The sequence below is a fragment of the Macaca nemestrina genome, chromosome 1, assembly GCF_043159975.1.
Source record: "Macaca nemestrina isolate mMacNem1 chromosome 1, mMacNem.hap1, whole genome shotgun sequence".
NCBI lineage: Eukaryota > Metazoa > Chordata > Mammalia > Primates > Cercopithecidae > Macaca > Macaca nemestrina.
Genome location: NC_092125.1, coordinates 201,641,390 through 201,656,020, shown reverse-complemented (window position 1 = coordinate 201,656,020; position 14,631 = coordinate 201,641,390). Strand labels below are relative to the sequence as shown.

The 14,631-nt window shown below is 55.3% G+C and overlaps 2 protein-coding genes across 3 annotated transcripts in view; one reads left to right on the top strand and one right to left on the bottom strand.

The window, feature by feature from the left end:
• The window catches only part of LOC105494637 (histone deacetylase 1), a 43,881-nt gene extending 38,340 nt beyond the window's left edge, over positions 1–5,541 (top strand). For both annotated transcript variants that reach the window (XM_011763246.3, XM_011763247.3), the window contains exons 7-14: positions 625–717; positions 2,133–2,241; positions 2,323–2,463; positions 3,032–3,140; positions 3,234–3,364; positions 3,644–3,796; positions 4,255–4,303; positions 4,573–5,541. In XM_011763246.3, the coding sequence (XP_011761548.1) occupies positions 625–717; positions 2,133–2,241; positions 2,323–2,463; positions 3,032–3,140; positions 3,234–3,364; positions 3,644–3,796; positions 4,255–4,303; positions 4,573–4,600 (813 nt within the window). In that variant the 3' untranslated portion in view covers positions 4,601–5,541. The remainder of the gene's footprint in view (positions 1–624; positions 718–2,132; positions 2,242–2,322; positions 2,464–3,031; positions 3,141–3,233; positions 3,365–3,643; positions 3,797–4,254; positions 4,304–4,572) is intronic.
• On the bottom strand, positions 5,400–7,772 carry LOC105494638 (MARCKS like 1). Its single transcript, XM_011763248.3, has 2 exons — positions 7,485–7,772; positions 5,400–6,656 (listed from the first exon to the last, which is right to left on the bottom strand). The coding sequence occupies exons 1-2, from the start codon at positions 7,569–7,571 to the stop codon at positions 6,156–6,158; spliced, it is 588 nt and encodes a 195-aa protein (XP_011761550.2). The 5' UTR covers positions 7,572–7,772; the 3' UTR covers positions 5,400–6,155.
• Between the last annotated feature and the right edge of the window lie 6,859 nt (positions 7,773–14,631).

The window sequence follows — 14,631 nt, the reverse complement described above, 5'->3', positions numbered from 1 at the left end:
GATTTAGCTGGGATTATAGGTGTGTGTCACTCTGCCCGGCTAATTTTTGTATTTTTAGTAGAGATGGGGTTTCGCCATGTTGGCCAGACTGGTCTTGAATTCCTGACCTCAAGTTATTCACCCACCTCGGCCTCCCAAAGTGCTAGACTTACAGGCGCATTCACTATTTTGAGGTTACTGGGAAGGACTTTCTGACCTCTCTCCTTCCCTCCACAACACCCTAGAGAGGGAGCATGGGGGAAGAGGAGTGAGCATTAGAGCCCTCTGGAGTGGAAAGGGTTGTCAAGGATGGGTGTTATTTCTGTGACCCACCTGCCAGCCAGCTCTAACCCAATCCCAAGGTAGAAATCTTGTGCTATAGGGTAGGATATTCAATCTCTGGTCCCATCAGCAGCTCGCAGCCTGGGTGTAGGCTGAACGCTATGTCCAGAGATGATTTGTCAGTGAAGTTAGATTTGCCAGTGAAGAGAATGGTACTAGCAAGATACCCGTGTTCTGTCCTGGCGCACATCATGGGCCTAGCTTGTCTCTCTTAGAACATCTTCCTTTATCCCTCCAGCCCCCATCCTTGACCTTCCTTCAAGCTTCATCCTTCAGTTTTACTTTAATGTCCTTCTTAATTAGGATATCGGGGCTGGAAAAGGCAAGTATTATGCTGTTAACTACCCGCTCCGAGACGGGATTGATGACGAGTCCTATGAGGCCATTTTCAAGCCGGTAAGTGGCTTTATCCACCCCTTGGGCTACAAACAGGGGATTGGTCGGTGGTCGGGGGGAGCAAAGCACCCCCACCATACCTCAGGAATCTCTCCTTACTAAAGCTGGTGGGGAGATAGAAGTGTTTGAACCCTGGATTGTTGTGTGTTCAGTTAGGGGAACAGATACCCATATTTGTTGTTTCCTTCTATGGGTCAGGTCTTCTGCTGGATACAAATATATCTAGACACGATCTTTGCCCTCATGGACTACAGTGGGGAAGGCAGGCACATACCCAGTAGTCTGTGATTAGTACTGTTTTTATATCTGTTTCTTTGGGCTACTGGGAGAGTATTGTGTTCTTTTGGTAGTGGTATGTCTCCTTGGTTTTTCGTGTTCCTCATTGCCTTACGTTGATGTCTGCACATTTGAAGAAGTAAGGACTTACCCTAGTCTTTGCAGACTGGCTTTGTCTGGGAAAGCCCTTCACCAGTCAGCCCATCCAGAGATTCTGGAAAGGCTGTCTGGCATGTTCCATGGGCAGGCTGGCCTAGTGCCTGTGTTTCTGAGGGCTGATCAGAGGAATGAAAGACGAACTACTGCCTGGGCTGGCAGGAGGGTAGCCGGGGATGGTTTCACAGCGATGCTGATGTTTAAGTTGGACTTTGAAAAACGAGGAGGTGCCCATGTGAAGAAAGAGGTGATGGCAGTAAGGGTGGCATTTAGTGGAAGGAACAGCACCAGCAGAAGTGCAGAGGTACCAGTGTGGCAGCATGTAGGCCAGTGTGGTATATGGGAGGAATGCTGAAGGAGGTGGTGGGAAGTATATGCTGGGCTCAGTATTTCAAAGGGAGCCTTGAATGCCATGCCGAGGAGTTAAATCTTCCCTTATAAACAATAAGAAACTGTTTAACCTGATAAGGTCAGGTAGTCATTCAGCAAACGCTGACTACCTACTACGTGCCTAGTATTTAATAAGGGCTACAGAAGTGGGAGTTGTGGTCTCGGTCTCAGTAATATTAGACTCTGCTTGTGAGAATAAGATAAACTAAAAGTGCTTGCTCATAATGTAAGGCTCCAAGTCTGTAAAACTGAATGAGTAGAGTAGATGCAGCTAAGGGTCAGGAAGGCTTCCTGAAGGAAGTGGCACTAGAGCTTGGGCAATAGAAGAAGAGATATAGGGAGTTGACAGGGAGGCCATTCTAGGTTCAGTGTTACTAGAGTTAGAAGGGTCTTAGAGAACTTTTCAAATTGGAAAACTGAAATCCCAAGTGGGGAAGCAAGAGCTTCAGCCTGGCACTCCCTTTTCTCTCCCACGTAGCATGAGGGAGAGTGGAAAGGTAGGAGTGGGTGGGAAAGTGTTGCACCCAGCCTTTCCACCCCAAGCCTCCTATTGCTTTCTTGAGGTTGGTGGTGACCAGGATGTATCATTTTAGGTCATGTCCAAAGTAATGGAGATGTTCCAACCTAGCGCGGTGGTCTTACAGTGTGGCTCAGACTCCCTGTCTGGGGATCGGTTAGGTTGCTTCAATCTAACCATCAAAGGTGAGACCAGGTAGCACAAGGATGGGTGGGCGGGGTCCTGCTTGGTGCTCCTGTAACTCAGCACCCCTTCTCCCACCAAAGGGCACGCCAAGTGTGTGGAATTTGTCAAGAGCTTTAACCTGCCTATGCTGATGCTGGGAGGTGGTGGTTACACCATTCGTAATGTTGCCCGGTGCTGGACATACGAGACAGCTGTGGCCCTGGATACGGAGATCCCTAATGGTAATAGCTGCAGGGCCAGGTTTGGCTGGGCTGGGTGGGAGCTGGAGCTCATCTGTCCTTAAGTTTATAACCCCTTCCCCGTTGGTCATATGACCACTGTTCTTCTGATACTAGTCACTGAGTCCCCTGCATGTCCTCTTGTGATCAGCAGACCATAACCATCACTTTTTCCCTAGTCCTTTTTAGCTCTGTCCCCTCTCCCTTCTGCTTTTGGTCTGGACAAAGTTCTCAGTGGTAATTTACAGCTTTGGAATTTCTGCTCTGTAGAGTAACTGGAGTAGTGAGTGAAGGGAGCGTTCATAATGAGCATGGGCTCAAGTGTCCTAAACCAGGAACATGGACCTTCTCCTAGCGACATATACACCACTGGTATAGACATAGAGTGATGTTAACAAGATGGAAATCCCATAGGTACCCGTGTCTCACCGTGTCTTGGAGGCATTCTCCTCTGTTTGACAGATGGATCAACGGGCCCAGAGAAACCTACAAATGCTTTAGGGTGCTTACGTGCAAATGGTTCAGGTGCGGTGGCCAGGTCTCTTAACGGTCTTCTCCCTGCCCCAATCAGAGCTTCCATACAACGACTACTTTGAATACTTTGGACCGGATTTCAAGCTCCACATCAGTCCTTCCAATATGACTAACCAGAACACGAATGAGTACCTGGAGAAGATCAAGTGAGTATATCCTCCAGCCACCCCTTGGTTGAACATTCCTGACTTTGGTTTGTCCCTGACCAGAGCCCTGCTACTCTCTCCCACTGGCCACAGACAGCGGCTGTTTGAGAACCTTAGAATGCTGCCGCATGCACCTGGGGTCCAAATGCAGGCGATTCCTGAGGACGCCATCCCTGAGGAGAGTGGCGATGAGGATGAAGAAGACCCTGACAAGCGCATCTCCAGTAAGACCTAGACGCAGAGCCCTATGCCTTCCACTCAGTAGGCAGCCCCCACTTCCACCACCATTCCTGGCTGCACACTCTCCAAGCTCCCCACCTTGGAGAAATCTGTTTCCAGTTCCAGTGCCTGTAGGAACAGGTTAGGGAGCCCGAGCTCCTCCCTCTTCTCTGGTTCCCTTTCCCTTGGTGTCTCTTGGAGGGCCTGCAGGGAAGCACTGGGCATAGATGCTGAGCTAGATCGGCACCCGCCTGCTCTCACCCATGCTTCCTACTCCCTCCCAGTCTGCTCCTCTGACAAACGAATTGCCTGTGAGGAAGAGTTCTCCGATTCTGAAGAGGAGGGAGAGGGGGGCCGCAAGAACTCTTCCAACTTCAAAAAAGCCAAGAGAGTCAAAACAGAGGATGAAAAAGAGAAAGACCCAGAGGAGAAGAAAGGTGGGTTTGGGTTCAGCCGGGACTTGGGTCTTGAGCCTGAGAGGATGAATCTATGTAGGGCAGTGGGAGGAGGGAGTGACTCAGGCCCTGCCAGCTCCTGTGGGGCTCTTCCTCAGGTCTTTGAACCTTTCAATGGCTCCCAGAAGTGGCAGGGCCCACAAAACAACGAACCTCTACTGGCCAAGCATGGCTCTCACATACCACCCAAGCCCTTTTCCCAGCACTGCACCCCAGTTTCCCAGGGGGCTGCCTCCGCCCACCAGATTCTGGCTGTAGCAGGCTGGGAAACCGGTCCAACCTGTTCTCTACAGGGCTCACTGGGAGGACCAGGGATGGGCTTTTCTCTCTTTTATGTCCAGTGAGCGTAGTGTTGGGGAAGGGGTCTCAGGGTAAATGAAGACCTCATGGGTCTTTCCAGAGGTGCTGCCCTTAGCCATCCCTGTACTCTTGTGTTCTAGAAGTCACAGAAGAGGAGAAAACCAAGGAGGAAAAGCCAGAAGCCAAAGGGTGAGGAACGAGCTGCCTGCAGCCATCTCCCTGGCATTGGAGCACCAGCCCCTTTGTCCCACTACTCTGAAGAAAGGCACAGGGACAGCTGGTCCAGCTTACAAAGGCCTCTTTCAGGGACCAGTCTGTCCAGCTCTGCAGTTCTAGGCAGAGCTAGGAGCCCCAGCCCCCAGTAGTCACCTGGGATCCTGTGGAAGTCACTGTGTCTGCACTTTTGCCCCGAGGCTCTGGGCTGGGTCATCTCATGCCAGTCTCTGCTCTCTCCACAGGGTCAAGGAGGAGGTCAAGTTGGCCTGAACAGACCTCTCCAGCTCTGGCTTCCTGCTGAGTCCCTCACCTTACTCCCCCAACCCCTCAGATTTTATATTTTCTATTTCTCTGTGTATTTATATAAAAATTTATTAAATATAAATATCCCCAGGGACAGAAACCAAGGCCCTGAGCCCAGGGCAGCTGTGCTGGGTGAACTCTTCCAGGGGCCACGTTGCCACCCATTCTTCCCCAGTTCTTAACTTTGAACCATAAAGGGTGCCAGGTCTGGGTGAAAGGGATGCTTTTATGCAACCGTAAGACAAAATCCTGAAATGCGAAGTGCCTGCTTAGTAGCTTTGGAAAGGTGCCCTTGTGCCCTTATTGAATATTCTAGAAGGGGTGGCTGGGTCTTCAAGGATCTCCTGTTCTTTTCAGGCTCCTAAGGTAACATCAGCCATTTTTAGATTGGTTCTGTTTTCATACCTTCCCACTGGCCTCAAGTGAGCCAAGAAACACTGCCTGCCCCGTCTTCTCCTAATTCTGCAGGTGGAGGTTGCTAGTCTAGTTTCCTTTTTGAGATACTATTTTCATTTTTGTGAGCCTCTTTGTAATAAAATGGTACATTTCTATATCCTCCTGAGCTTGTTTCCTACGTGTCATTGGGTTGGTTTCAACTCTTACTTCCCTGCCCTTCTGGTGTCCATGAGTATTGGGGCAACCCCCTGAACAAGAAAACCCCATAAACTTACCTGCCTGCCTTAACTCCTCCCTTGAGGTTTGAGGTGAACTACTTTCCACCAATCTTCTCACCCTACCCCCAGAAGACCACTCATTAAAGCACCACTAAAGGGACGACATTTATTCCTTTTCCAAATGTTACAGTAAAACCAGGTGGAAGAGAATGGTTTTAGCAGTTAGAAAAAAAAAAAAAGTACAAATCTGGGGTTTGGCCATTAAAAGTTATTTACAACAGTGGGAGAAAAAAAGACAACAAGAAGTTGTTTCACATTACAGACCTCCCCCCACCCCAAAGCCTAATACTTGCTTACCAAGTCAAAAAAGAGACACAGTTGATTCACAAGCTGGAGGTTTGAACTTGAGTAAGACATTTATAAAAACCTAGACGGGGCAGTGTCCTCCCCAGCCCAGGTGCCACTAGGCACAGCACAAGAGACTAAAAACAACAGGGGGAAGGCTGGACACTCAAGGTTTGGGAGTATAAGCACCCCACTTCTGGCTCAGGGATTTGGGCAGTAGGATAAACAAAACCTACTTGGAAAAGAATTGGGGAAGAAAACCAACAACTGCCTTATGCAGGGGTGGGGACAGGGAAGGAGGTAGGGCTAGGGACAGGAGCATTTCACATCACTAACCTAACTTGGGAAGCTGTAAGGGACCATCTTCAACTGGCCTTAGAACCAGATGGCTGATGGGAGAATCCACAGGAGGGAGAGGAGGAAAGGGAACGTGGCTGGGAGGAGGCAATAGCCCCTTCCTTTCTGGGCACAGGAAGGCAGCCAGGGCACCAGGTCCAGGCAGTGACCTCACAAGGACAGCACAGTTTTTGCAGCTTAGAGATCACCCACCTGCCCCCACCTAGCTACTCATTCTGCTCAGCGCTGGCTGGTGTAGGGCCACTCTCCGGCCCCGAGGGAGTGGATGGCTCTGTAGCCTGGGGCCCTGCCTCTTCTTCTGAGGATGCACTAGCCTCTGCCCCCTTGGCCTGGGGTTCCTGGCTCTCAGGGGTGGCTGCGGCCTTCCCTTCCTGGGCACTGCCCTCGTCGCTGCAGGCACCGATCTCCCCCTGCTCCTGCTCTTCCTCTGTGGGTGAGGAGGCAGAAGAATCACCCCCACCCTCCTTCCGATTTCTCTTGAAGGACAGGCCGCTCAATTTGAAAGGCTTCTTGAAAGAGAATTTCTTCTTCTTCTTGGGGGTCTCCTTGGGGGGGACCTCCCCCTTGGCCTCAGCACCCTGGCTAGGGGGTGCTGGCTCGATGGCATCACCAGTGGCCCCGGCTGCCTCATCTGTTCCGTTCACGGGGGGCGACTCCCCTTCACCCTTGGGGGATAAGTCTCCATTGCTTTTCACGTGGCCATTCTCCTGCAGGGCAGAGGGGACAGCAATGAGGGCAGGGGCTCCCCCTCCCCCAGCCCGCTTCTGATCCCTTCTAGAGGAGGGGGTCCCCGATTCGATTCTACTGCAACCCGAAAGTATGGCCCAGGATCCCGTCAAACACCTCCCTCTCGACCCTCACGGGCGCGCGGGCATCGAGCGCGCAGAGGCCGCGACCGGCAGGAGGCGCTGGGGTCCCGTGGCCCCCACCCCCGTCCCCCGGGGCGCGCTCTCTATTCCGCGCGGAACCGCTCCGGATCTGCTGTGCGGATCCCGGGCAGGCGGGCGAGCCGTTCCAGGCGACATTGGGCGGGAAGCCGCCCCGGGGCGCTGTCTCTCTGCACCTGGACGGCCTATTTTCCCAGCCTCCCGGAGGCTTTGTGTAAACGGCCCCCACCCACCCCAGGCTCTCCCACATCTCGGCTCCCCCTTAAAAAAAAAGACCATGGGCCACCGAGGTCGGGTCTGCGGGTGGAGTGCGCTCCCCGCCGGGCCCCAGCTCCGCGGCCCCTGGGCGCCCCCTTGGCGTGGCCCAGCAGCGCCTTTGTTCCCCGCGCGGCACTCGGGGCGGCCGGGGGGCAGCGCCGGGGGCCGGGGCCGTGAACAAAGAACGCGGCGGGGCCCGGCCGGCGCCCCCTCCCCGCCCCTCCCCTCGCTTCGCCCGCGGGGGCTGCGGCGCCGAGAACAAAGGGACCGGGCGGGGGAGGGGGCGCCGCGTGTCCCGGGCCGGACAAAGCGCGCGGCCCCGGCCCCGGGCCCTAGAGGGGGCGAGGTGCGAGAGGAGGGGCTGGGGCCGGCCGCGCCAAGCGTACCCACCTGGCCGTTGGCCTTCGCGGGGGAAGCGCCTGCTGCCTCCTCGGCGGTCACGTCGCCCCGGGGAGCCTTGGAGCTCTGGCTGCCCATGATGGGGGTCTGCTGGGGGGCGCTCGGAGCCGCCCCGGGCTCGCGCCGCAGGGGATAGTACGGCGGGGTTGGCCCGGCCGGCGGAGGGGTGGGGCTGGCGCCCGAGGGGGAGGGGTGCCGGGGGAAGCCGAGCTGCACCTCCGCTCCGCGGCCGACCCGCTAGCCGCACCCGCCGCCGCTCCGCTCCGCGCCAGAATGCCGCCCGCCGCCCGCCGAGCTGCCTATATATAAGCGCCCGAAGCTCGGGGCGGGGCCGGACATTTAAATGCGCGCCCAATCGAGGGGTGGAGGCGGGGTCGGCTCGCAGGCCCCACTTGCGCAGCAGGCGACGCTGGCGGTCGGGTACCCCCCACCCCTCCCGAATCCCAGGGGCAGGTAGAGTCCGGTGTGGGCAGGAGCGAGGCCGGTCCTTCCGCGAGCTGGGCGGGTCGGGGCGGGGCGGGGCTGGGGGCCTAGAGGAAGGGGACGGGCAGTCATTCCTTCCTCTCCGCTCCACCTCTTCGGTGGGCGCCCCCGCAGCCTGGAGCGGCCCCCAACGCCTTGGTCCTGCAGCCGCTGTCAGTCTCCCCGCTTGAACCCTTCGAAGGGCTCACACGACCAGACCCGTCAGATGACTGGTCCTGAATTATATACTCTAGAAAATGTGGTCATAGAAGCCGCAGGGCCACTGCGCTGGGCTCGGCACCCGCTCCGGCCTGGAGAGCGGTCAGAGGTCCCACCCACGTCCCTGCCTGCCTGCCGTGGCCAGCCGTGGAGCAGAGGGCTGTGACTTGCCTTGGGGTCACTCTGGTCAGACTAGTGAGGACTTTCCCTCATTCTTCCTTTCAGTCCCTTGGTGGCCAGTCATTCTGAGTGGGGACAGACAGATTTGCCTTCAGCCCCTCCCACCCTCAGCTGGGACGCACTGCAGAGTCCCACGTGGGGTATTTTGTGACCTTGAAGGGCATCTCCATCCCGGTTGAAAGGCCAAGGCTTAGCGGCATTGACAACCTGTCTGGCCTGCTCTGGTCTTTCCTCTTTACCTCGACACACAACTCTGCTCCCCTACATCAGGGTGCCCCAGGCCGGCAGAGAAACCCCAGCCGGGGACTCAAACCTCAAAACACCCCAGTTTCTGAAGGGGAGGGATAGGATGCCACCAAGGGTCCCTCCAAGAGACAGCCCCTTGAGGACAGCCCTCAAAGCTGCCCAGCCCAGCTTCCCACCCTGCCTGAGAGCAAGGGAGCCTGGAGGCAGGATGGGGGTGGCTGGAGACTCCCTAGCTCTGGTCCTCTGCCACCTCTCCTTCCGCTGGCCTGGATAGGCTGGTGGGAACCCCAGAGTCCTGGCCGGCCCTGGATGTCTGTGTCCGGCTGCCAGCCCTCAGCCCCCAGGAGGAAAGGGATGGGGGCTGGAAGGAAGCAAAGTGTTGCAAATGCAAGGCTGTGTCCCAGCCAGCTCAGCAAGTCCCTCCCCTCCCTCCTACGGTGAAGCCTCCTGGGAGGCCTGAGGCTGTGAAGTGTGGAGACACCCCAGGGCCTGAGAACTTGGGAACTCCCCAGAGATCTGACCAACAAAGGGGCGGGGAGGGCTGAGGTGGCTTCTACATTCTGCACTCACTCCTGTATCCTCCATCCCCACCCCCACCCTGAGACTACAGAATACCCTCAGCTATCTCAGGTTCACTCGCCCTCCACCCCCCACCCCATTTCACAGACTGGGACACTGAGGTTCAGGAAGAGAAAGTGACATGCCCAAGGGCACACAGCAGCTACCAGTAGCTGAGGGTGAGAAAAGGTTTGGAGAGATTTGATAACATGGGCCAAGGGCTGTAAGGAATCCCCTGGCAGAATGTTCTGTTGAGATCTGGGGCTGCCTGGTCAGAGTGGGAGGCAAGGGCTACTTCTGGGACAGGGAGAGGCACCGTGCCCCCACCACAGCTCATTGAAAGTACCGTGACTTCTCCACAGCTTGCCACTAAGGGACGGATGTCATGACCTGTTCTCTGTCTCAGCCACAATAGGGAACCCACAATGCTGCCAGGCGCTGCCTGCACCAGCTGGCTGGGATCAGATGGAGGGAGGGTGTGTGAGTCTTGGAGGGGTTGGGGTCAGAGGTTAAGAGCAGAACCTAAGGCTTCTGATCTCCAGGCACTGCCTGGCGGGGATGAGAGGCAAATATTCCCAAGGATCCCAGGAGTAGCATCGAGGAGCATCAGGGTGAAAGACCCTGGGTCCCCAGAGCCCCAGAGGGAGCCTGGTCCCCGGGGGAGGCCCTGCATCCCCACCAGACATCCCAGGAGGCTGGGGAGGGGGCGCCTGGGAGCCTGATCCCTCAGCAAATCCAGGTCCCAGCAGAATCTGACTTCTGGAAGAGGCAAGAGGTTTAGGATGCTTTAGGGTGGGGGTGGGAGGGTACAGCAGCCCCATGGCCTCCTCGGTCCACACTGCAGCTCCTTCCTCCCCAGCTGCTGCCAACCCAGACAATGCGCCCATTGTTCTGTGTCTCCGGGAGCCTGTGTGCAACTGCGTGTATCTGTTTCTCTCTGTGTATGACTGTGTGTATTGCTCTGTGTCTGTGTGTGTGAGACTTTCTGGCTGTGTGTGTGTGTGCGCATGTGCCCAGGTGTGCACGTTTGTGGTTGCATGCGTCTGGATCTTTGTTTGGCCCTGTATATTCAAGGGTGAAGGAGAGAGCCTGGTGATCCTGGTAACTGAGACTTGCTGAGTATGTACCTGCCCTTCCTTGAGACTGTTGGTGACTGTGTCTGACTGGGCGTGAAACTGTGAGTGTGTGGCTGTATGAGAGGATATCGATGGGCCGGGTGTGGTGGCTCTCGCCTGTAATCCCAGTGCTTTGGGAGGCTGGGGCGGGAAGATTGCTGAAGCCCAGAGTTCGGGAATATCTGAGTGTGTGGAGCAAAGAGCGGCTCCTTTATGTCTGGGTGAGTGTTCCTGAGGGGGGCTGTGTGTGCCTCAGTGTGTCATTGAGGCTGTGGCTGTGGTGGTTAGAACATCTGAGGTGTGGGCATTTGCCAGGATGGAGTGACAGGGAAAGGAGGAATGGGAAGGACAGGGTAACTCTGAAATGGATGGGGGAAGGGAAGCTGTAGAGACCAGAGACTCCGCGTTCACACAACTCCTCATCTGTCCCAGTTCTCCTAGTAAGGGCTGTGGCCCTGGCCTTGGCCCTGTCCTGAGATGCTCCCGGCCCCACCACGAATCAGGCAGGGACAGCAGAAGATGAATTTCCCTGGCAGGAAACCTGGGACCCCTAGAGAGATGCAGAGCAGGGCTGAAGATGGGAGGGGGCAGCGGAAACCAGTGCCCCATGAAGGAGGTTGGGGGGGCTACTTTGACGCCTGTCAGGCCCCAGAGCCTTGTGTTGAGGACTGGATTAGATGCCAGGGGAGGTGTGAATGGGCAATAAGTAGTCAGAGATGGAGGCGTGGGCCTTCCTAGCGGAGGGACCGGCATATGTAAAGGCCTCGAGATGGGAAGTGACATCATCAGAGGTTCCAACGGAGGCCCTAGGGAACGGCGACTTGGCACAGCCCCAGTCCCCATCTCCTAGGGAGCATCAGCTGGACCTGAGACCTCAGTTCTTGCCCCAGGTTGGCCTCTTCTTGCTGTCACCATCAGCCAGTCCTCTCTCTTTGGCCTCCGTTGCTTATCTGTACAGTGAGAGGTTGGGCTCTGTGACTCATAGTTGCAGATACTGACTGGAGTTCCTCTTTCTGCTCACACTTAGACGTCAAGAGTAAGTGGTGAGTCAGGCAGGGTCCCAGCCCTCAGGGGTTTCCCATGAGGGGAGGGAGAGAAGAGACAGGCCATATCTTAGGGAGAAGAAAGCCAGACCTAGCATTAGATGAAGGACCTGTGGGCTGCCTGGAGGAAGAAGAGCATGGAGAAGAGCTCAGAGCAGGACAAAGTGGGAACAGGAGTGGTAGGTGTGAGGGTGCAGAGGGAGGCAGAGGCCTTTTCTGGAGCAAGGTTTGGGAGGTGGGATCCCTAGGATTTGTTAACTGGCTGGGTGCAGGGACCAGATGCTGATGCCTCCCACTTTTCTGTTTGGGGTGACAGTGGGTGAAGTGGACCCGTCAACTGAGATAGGCCATCAAAGGGAAAAAGAACGTGGGAGGGAGTTGCTGAATCTAGTCCTGTTACATTTGCGATGTCCAAGGAAGATTCAGGGGGATGTCCAGAAGGCAGCCTGAAGTCTATATACTTCACATAGACATGTGATCACATTTCCTGAGCCAAAGGCTAGAGCCTAAAGGCTGGCTAGTGACCTTACAGGGACAACAGACAGAAGGTTTTAAGTCAGGACTGACCCCTGAAAATCTAGGCCTCTGATTACTGCCAATAAGAGGGTAATGGCAGCCAAGTCATGCATAGGACGCCCAGGAGGTGCCTCGGTGGCAGGAGCACCGCATTGGTGGGCAGCAGCAGGAGAGGGCTCCGGGAAAAAGCCAGCAGCAGACTAGGGGCAGGAGAAAGCCCGGAGTGCAGACCAATGGGAAGAATCTTTAAAAGGCGGGAAGGGGGCAGGGTGCATCCCAGCACTTTGGGAGGCCAACGTGGGCAGATCACTTGAGGCCAGGAGTTCAAGACCAGGCTGCCCAACATGGTGAAACCCCACCTCTATCAAAAAATACAAAAATTAGCTGAGTGTGGTGGTGCGTGCCTGTAGTCCTAGCTACTCGGGAGGCTGAGGCTCGAGAATTGCTTGAACCTGGGAGGCAGAGGTTGCAGTGAGCAGAGATTGTGCCATTGCACTCTAGCCTGGGTGACAGAATGAGAATCTGTCTTAAAAAAAAAAAAAAAAAAAGGGAAAAGGCAGGAATAGGGACAGGGTGCAGTGGCTCACATGTGTAATTCCAGCACTTTGGGAGGCCAAGGCAGGAGGATTGCTTGAGCCCAGAAGTCTAAGACCAGCCTGGGGTGTAACACAACAAGACCTCATCTCTACAAAAAATAAGATAGGCCAGGTACAGTGCCTCATGTCTGTAATCCCAGCACTTTGGGAGGCTGAGGCATGCAGATCACTTGAGGCCAGGAGTTCAAGACCAGCCATGGCCAATATGGTAAATCCCTGTCTCTACTAAAAATACAAAAATTACCCGGGTGTGGTGGTGTGTGCCTGTAATCCCAGCTACTTGGGAGGCTGGGGGATGGCAGGGTGGTGGAGGTTGCAGTGAGCTGAGTTTGTGCCACTGCACTCCAGTGTGGGCAACAGAGTGAGACTGTCTCAAAAATAAGTAAGTAAAAAGTAAATGGTTTTTTTTGTTTTTTTGTTTTTTTGAGACGGAGTCTTGCTCTGTCACCCAGGCTAGAGTGCAGTGGCCAGATCTCAGCTCACTGCAAGCTCCGCCTCCCAGGTTCACGCCATTCTCCTGGCTCAGCCTCCCGCGTAGCTGGGACTACAGGCACCCGCCACCTCGCCCGGCTAGTTTTTTGTATGTTTTAGTAGAGACGGCGTTTCACCATGTTAGCCAGGATGGTCTCGATCTCCTGACCTCGTGATCCGCCCGTCTCGGCCTCCCAAAGTGCTGGGATTACAGGCTTGATCCACCACGCCCGGCCTAAAAGTAAATGTTTTTAAAGGCAGGAAGAACAGAGAGTAATCACCATCATTGCTGCTGGCGTTGATTGCGTGCCTGTTGTATGGCAAGCCTTGTGCTGACTGCTTTCCATATGTTCCCTCTGACCCTGTGAGATGTGTCCCACCACTGTCCCCATTTCCAGAGCAGGAAACAAGGCCAGGACTAGGGGAAGGTGGTTTTTAAGAGCTCTGAGGCGTGTGTGGTGCTAGGGTCAGCTGGAGGCTTCCAGAGAGAGTTCTGAGCTCCAGGCTGAGAGGAGATGCCAGAGGTGCTGGCGAGGAAAGCCAAGGCAGCGGCAGAGTCTGCCCCAGGGGCTGGACACTGCAGAACCAGCGCTACTTCTCATGTGCCTGGGCTCCCTGGCTCCCGGCTTGGTTGTCAGCAAGACCCAGGTGTGCTGTGTCCCTGCCAGTGACAGGCCTTGAACCCTGCTCTGGATACGGGGACACCTCAGGGGCCCTTCACTGGGAGCTGCCATCCAGACAGTGACCAAGTCATAAGGACAGGGATTTCGAAAGTTCCCTTTCAGAATTCTAGGCCACCCAGACCTTTCATTTCTCCCTTCCCCTCCTGCTTCCCCTGGCTGTGTGTGTGTGCGCGTGTGCACACGTGCACACGCATGTGTATGTGTGGTGGTTGCATAGACTGGATGAGGCCCAGCCACTATCTGATAGAGCTGTCTCTCTGGGGCTCAGTTTCCCCAATAGCAAAGAAGCCTGTAATTCCAGCTTGCCTGCTGACCTCCCCCAGGCTTGATGAGGTCACCAGAAATTCAACCCAGTTTATCTGGGCTGCCCGGAGCCTACCCTCTCCCCCTTCTCCTCACCTCTTCCTGACTTTCAGTTTCTTTACAGATCCTGGGTACCTCTGGGAAAGGAGTGGCCAAATCAGTGGAATGCGGGTTGCTTACAACTTTCCAACCAAAATTCCCCACTTAGGGGAAGTCCCTTCAAAAGAGAAACTGGGCCGGGCATGGTGGCTCATGCTTGTAATCCCAGCATTTTGGGAGGTTGAAGCAGGCAGATCACCTGAGGTCAGGAGTTTGAGACCAGCTTGTCCAACATGGTGAAACCTCGTCTCTGCTAAAAATACAAAATTAGCTGGGCATGGTGGCATGTTCCTGTAATCTCAGCTACTCGGGAGGCTAAGGCAGGAGAATCGCTTGAACCCGGGAGGCAGAGGTTGCAGTGAGCCAAGATCACTCCATTGCACTCCAGCCTGGGCGACAAGAGCAAAACTCCGTCTCAAAACAACAACATCAAAAAGAGAAACGGAAACTCCCTCCTAGCCTAGTCCCCAATCCCACCCCTTTCTACATCACCCCAACCCCACCCCACTACCTCTCCTATTCTGCCTCTGCCCCCAGATGATCCGAGCCCACACTACTGCTGCCTTCCAGCTTTGCAGCCCTAGACAGGTCCCTTCCCCTTCCTAGCCCCACTCGCCCACTCGAAAATGAAGACACTGGGAACCGCT

What these genes read in the sequence shown, in the direction of transcription:
- LOC105494638 (XM_011763248.3), bottom strand. Translation starts at nt 7,571, where the DNA reads ATGGGCAGCCAGAGCTCCAAGGCTCCCCGGGGCGACGTGACCGCCGAG. An exon ending in CCGCGAAGGCCAACGGCCAG is followed by an intron (nt 6,657 to 7,484) that starts GTGGGTACGCTT and finishes TCTGCCCTGCAG; the next exon opens with GAGAATGGCCACGTGAAAAG.